The following is a 5,874-nucleotide window of genomic DNA, read 5'->3' on the forward strand; positions in this document are numbered from 1 at the left end:
GGATTCCACGCTCTATTAATTCGCTTAGAGACTTTCATAAGGAGAGCGCCAAGCTTATTATTAGAACCGTTCTTCAAAATACCTTCCGTAGATAATTAGAACACCGACATACGATTTTAATCTTCAAAGGAAACCGCAGCGGGCAGGAAATTAATTTCGAAAACGCATTTAACTGTCCGACGAAATCATTTTAATTAAATTTCTCGTTTTATTTTAGAAACTCTCGTGCGTTTGCATTTTCAGCTGCAGCTCTGGTGAATTTATTCAGAATTCTCCAGCTTTAATATATTCCCAGAAGAAATCCTGTAAGTAGCTCTGACTGCACGGAAGAGTTGTACATCTGTTTGAGGTTGTGTATACCCTTAAGGACAGAATTTGTCCTAAATGTGTTGGCCAGTGAAGAAAATCAGGGGTATAAAATAGGACTTCATGAATATTCTATATGAGACCTAAAGGCCACAGATTGTATGGACATTACAGTTTGAAATTCCCTCAATGGACGAGTTTATTCTTCACCGGCTGTAAGAAGTTCACTGACTCAAGGCAAGGTCACACCTGGCTCTCCAACAGGTCACCCTGACAACTGAATGATAACCGAAGTGAGCACGTTTACATTTTACAGCCTGACGTTTCCACCTAGTGGATATTAACAGAACACACACACACACACACACAGTTTCTCCCTCGTTCTCGTTCTCGTTCTATGAGGGCAAAGTGGCAGAATCTACAGGCGCGACACGTCTCCATCTGCTCCTGCTCGCACCCTAATGCTTTCATTCCCCCAGCCCCATTATGGAAGAAACCAGTCCGCGTCCGTGTGCCATTGTGTACTGGATAATTAGCTTGTGTATGTGTGTGCGCGTGCCCTTGATATACAGTTGACAAAGAATGTCTGTGCCTAAACGCAATAGCAGAGAACTAAAAAGCTTCTCCTGTTGAAGGTTAGAGACAGACTAAGTTAATATTTTAAACTGACCATATTAACAACGCAGAAGCATAAAAATAAAACATTTAATGTTTTAGATATATATATATATATAGAAAGAGAGAGAGGGATAGAGTGCGCACATAAACAAAAGAAGAAATGGAGACAGTGCTAAAAGACGCGCGTTGTCCTCGGTTTCTCTGGTAAATGCTAATGCTGCTGTCTAGAGACGCCAGTTCACTCTCAATCAAGGTCATTGATTGACTTAGAGGTATTAAATATTTATTGTCAAACAATTAGCGCCCTGCAGTTTTTATTTTGTGCATTTATAGATAATCGATAGCCAATTAATTTTGTTCACCAATATATTTCACACTTATGTGCACAAATGATACCCTTCACCAAAGTGACTCAAAAATAAAGATCACCTGACAAACTGAATGAAGCAAGTTGATGTTTAAGAAAGAGAGTGAATGCCGTTTTACCTCGTTCGGTGTAGTCGCTCCATTGTTCACGGAAGAGCAGCGGCTCTGTGAGCTCAGCGCCAGGTTGTCCGCTCCTCTCGCCGCGTTATTTCTCGGTGTGCCGGGACTGCAAGGCTTGAGAAACATAAAGTCGCTCTTTGCAGATTCGGGCGTCAAACACACTTTGTAGCAGTAAGCTTGAGAGAGATTTCCAGGATTGCTGTTTACCTCCACGCAGTTCGTGGGCACTTTTGCGCCAGTGGAGATCTGCAGGTTGAGATTAGACTTTTTGAACACCTCGGCAGGTGGCTCCGGTTCAAAGCTGCAGCAAGCGGCACCGAGCGAGGAGAGCGCGTAACCGCCGAGGGAGTCGCGGTCTTTGTAGCACTTCACGGCCGCCAGGACGATGATGGCCACGAGGAAGATGAGCGAGACGGTGCTCAGTGACACGATTAAATAGAGCGCGAGGTTAGACGGGGGCTGGGGGCTGAGCGAGAGGTCACCGAAGTCGGACAGCGACTCCGGCACGGAGTCCACCACCGACAGAATGATGGACACGGTGGCCGAGAGCGGCGGCTGCCCGTTGTCCTTGACAAGTATGACGAGTCTTTGCCTGATGGCATCTTTGTCTACAAAGCGGCGGATCGTCCTGATCTCCCCGGTGTATAGAGCCACGCTGAACAGCCCAGGATCCGTAGCCTGCAGCATCTGATATGACAGGCGAGAGTTTTGCCCCGCGTCCGCGTCGAGCGCCGTGATTTTAGCCACAAGGTACCCAGCGTCCACCGACCTGGACACCATTTCAGTAGCAACAGAGCCGTTTCTGGGCAGCGGGGACAGGATGACCGGCGCGTTGTCATTCTGATCCAAAACGAACACGTTGACGGTCACGTTGTTGCTGAGCGGCGGGAAACCGGCGTCCTGCGCCTGGACGCGGATCTGAAAGTTCCGGAGCTGCTCGTAATCGAAAGAGCGCAGCGCGTAGGTGTTGCCGTTATCAGAATTGATGGAGACATAAGTGGACACCGGCATGCCCTGGATCTGACCGTCAAGGATGGAGTAGGACAAATACGCGTTCTGATTAGAGTCCGGATCGAATGCGGTCACCGAGCAAATGGAAGCGCCCGGGGCGTTATTCTCGGTCACGTATACGGTGTACGAGGGCTGAATGAAGCGCGGCGGGTTGTCGTTAATGTCAGACACTTGAACCAGAATCGTCTTCCTGGTGGACTGCGGAGGCGAGCCCAGATCTCGCGCCGTGAGGGAGATGTTGTACTCCGAGACAGCCTCTCTGTCGAGAAACTCGCTGGTCACGAGTGTGTAATAGTTTTTAAAAGAGGAGTGCAGCCGGAACGGCACATTTCCGGGGATCTGGCAATCCACGGCTCCGTTTTCTCCGGAGTCGCGGTCCATTACACTGATCACGGCTATCACCGTGCCCGGAGGCGCGTCCTCCTGAACAGGTGTTGACACAGAGGTTAATATGACCTCGGGCGCGTTGTCGTTCACGTCCAAAATATCGACCAGCACTTTGCAATGCACGGCCACGGCTGAAGGACCCTTGTCTTTCGCCTGCACGTAGAGCTCGTACACGCTGGCCCTCTCGTAGTCCACGATTCCCTTCACCCGGATCTCACCCGAGTGAGAATCCACGCTGAACAGCTCGCGCACCTTCAGAGGTGCGTGCCCGCTGAACGAATAGGTGATCTCGCCGTTTGCACCTTCATCCAGGTCCGTGGCGTTCAGTTTGAGCACGAGCGTGCCTCTAGGCGCGTTCTCCACCAAGCTGACCCGGTATACGGAGCGGTCGAACACCGGCACGTTGTCATTCGCGTCCAGCACAGTTACCGTGATCTGTGCCGTGCCCGAGCGCAACGGGGAGCCACCGTCCACGGCCGTGAGGACCATCTCGTGCGTCTTCTGCTGCTCTCGGTCCAACGGCGACTGCAGAACGAGTTCTGCAAACTTGCTGCCGTCGTTACGCGTCTGAATGTCCAGCACGAAGTGTTGATTGGCGCTCAGCAAGTACGAGCGGAGAGAGTTCGAGCCCACATCCAGGTCCTGCGCGCTCTCCAGCGGGAACCGGGAGCCCGGCGCAGCAGACTCTGTGATCTCCAGATTAAACTCGCTCCACGGGAAACTGGGAGCGTTATCATTCACGTCCAAGATCTCCACTTCTACCCGATACAGTTCCAAAGGGTTCTCGATGACCACCTGCAAGTGCAAGAAACAAACGGGACTTTGTTCACACAGCTCCTCGCGGTCGACCTTCTCGTTCACAAACAGAATTCCGTTCTCCAAATTCACTTCTAAATATTGTTTTCTAGCCCCGGATACAATCCGGAATCTCCGTGAGGACAATTTGGCCACATCCAAGCCCAAGTCCTCTGCGATATTTCCAACGAAAGCCCCGTGCTCCAACTCCTCGGGAACTGAATAGCGAATCTGCGCCAAAACCTGGTCCAGTGCGCACGCACACAGGAGCAGACACACAACCTGCCCTGTCAACGTCCATCGCCTCCTCGGAAGCCTCCGGTCCATCTTAATAAAAATCTGATCTTTTCAGCTGCTTTCACAGAGAAGACTCATGTTCAGTTGTGAAAGATTCAAACAGTTTTTGGAAAACAATTTAGGTACACAATACACACTTGCATTGTTATCCAAAGTGGAATAAAAATAATCCAAAAGCAAAGTGCAATAAAAATAATCTAAAAAGTGCATGTGTCGATTTGCAATAGATATTGAAATTCGCAGCAAACTTGGCGTCTCTCTTGGGTTGTGTCTCTCTTTGCGCGCAGCACAGTCAGTGTGTGAGCAGGAGAGGCGAGCGCTTTGATTTTCCAGTGTGTTAGACGCTTTGAGGAGTGTGTGAGACGAGAGAGGGAGGTGATGTTGATGTTGGGGGGGGGGAGAACTCGTATTGGCGGACGGCGACATGAGAACACGGAGCATAATCACAGCACCAACACGTTTAACTCGCCAGCTACCGGGCGCGAGTAATCACCCTGAAATAAACGAGACAGTTAATCGACGAATTAATACCTAATTTCTCATAAGGCAATGTAACTTTATATTTCTGAAAATCATCAGTCCTTTGTTTGTAATTCTAATACACTAGCGACCTTCTTCAGAGGGGATTAGGCCTACTTATTTATTTGCAGGTGGGGTTTGAACGCAAGCCAGTAAATACATCAATAAAAGAACACGTTTAGGATTCGTGACCAGATAGTCTTGTAAATTATTGTAAGCAGCAGCTATACTAATACCGACATATTTTCGCAAATGATCCTATGCAACAAACCAGATCGAGTGATTTATAAGATTATGGATTGTGGAAGTTATTGTTTTGATGGGACAAATCCGAATCGTGTCTTCAGAAAGAGTGACACATGTTCGCCCAAATCTAATCTTTAATTTTCATGGATAATCCTCACCAGTCGATGATGCGCGCTCCCCACGAGCATCCTCAGAGGAATGTTCTAATTAAGAAAGCGCACGACTCTCTCTCTCTCTCCCTCATGTACACAGTCTCTCCCTCATAGCAGGCCTACAAACACACACACACACACATACACACACACACACACACACACACACACACACATACACACACACGTGTATGTCTCTGTGAATCGTGGGGACTTTCCATACACTGTAAAAAATAAGTGTAATTTTAACTGTAAAATTTTGTAAAAACTCTACGGAAAAAAACTGTTAATAGGTTAACAGTAAGTTCCTGTACTATATACAGGGAAAACTGTAAAATATCTAACCAGACATTTCATGTAATTTTACAGTAAAATGCTGTTAATTTGACAGTTTTTAGAAGTAAAAATAACAAATCAATGTATAATTTACAGTCAAAAACTGTAAACTGATATTCCCAGAATTCCCTGCATGACACTCCACATTTGAAAGTTTTTAGTTTAAATAATCATGTTTTTTTAATAGTTTTTGTTATTAGTTATGTATATTTGGGCTTTATGTTACATCTTCTGTTGTTTAATGAAAGTTTAATGCATTAGTTAAGTATCATGTGTGTTACCTGATGGTGTTTTATGTTTGCATGAATGACTCTGTGGACCTTCTATATATTAGTATATACTTCTACTTGTGGCGACTTGTGATGAGCTTTGATTCTTCATGTGGCTTTCTCTTTTACCACCTGCATTATTATGGTGGTTGTCAGTATGTTAAATGTACAATACAGTTTTTCTTTTTTTTTTTTACAAAATTATTCTGGCAACCACAGCTGCCAAACATTTTTTTTACAGTGTAGACTTCTATTCCTCAAACTATATTGTCTAGCCCCTAAACCTACCTCTTACAGAAAACCTGTTTGCATTGTTATTCTTTAAGATAAACATAATTGACTATTTTTAATCATTTGTTCCTCGTTTTCCCGGCCTGCGGTCCCCACAATGTCAAAAATGTCAGGTTTTACTATCCTTGTGGGGACATTTGGTCCCCACAATGTAGCATAAA

At 46.3% G+C, this 5,874-nt stretch overlaps 1 protein-coding gene across 2 annotated transcripts in view; it reads right to left on the bottom strand.

Annotated features, from left to right (window-relative positions):
- Positions 1-4,183, bottom strand: part of LOC107588310 (protocadherin-10-like) — an 8,185-nt gene extending 4,002 nt beyond the window's left edge. For both annotated transcript variants that reach the window (XM_016276349.1, XM_016276350.1), the window contains exon 1: positions 1,411-4,183. In XM_016276349.1, the coding sequence (XP_016131835.1) occupies positions 1,411-3,930 (2,520 nt within the window). In that variant the 5' untranslated portion in view covers positions 3,931-4,183. The remainder of the gene's footprint in view (positions 1-1,410) is intronic.
- Between the last annotated feature and the right edge of the window lie 1,691 nt (positions 4,184-5,874).

Source organism: Sinocyclocheilus grahami, unplaced genomic scaffold (genome assembly GCF_001515645.1).
Source record: "Sinocyclocheilus grahami isolate Dianchi unplaced genomic scaffold, SAMN03320097.WGS_v1.1 scaffold102.1, whole genome shotgun sequence".
Classification (NCBI taxonomy): Eukaryota; Metazoa; Chordata; class Actinopteri; order Cypriniformes; family Cyprinidae; genus Sinocyclocheilus; species Sinocyclocheilus grahami.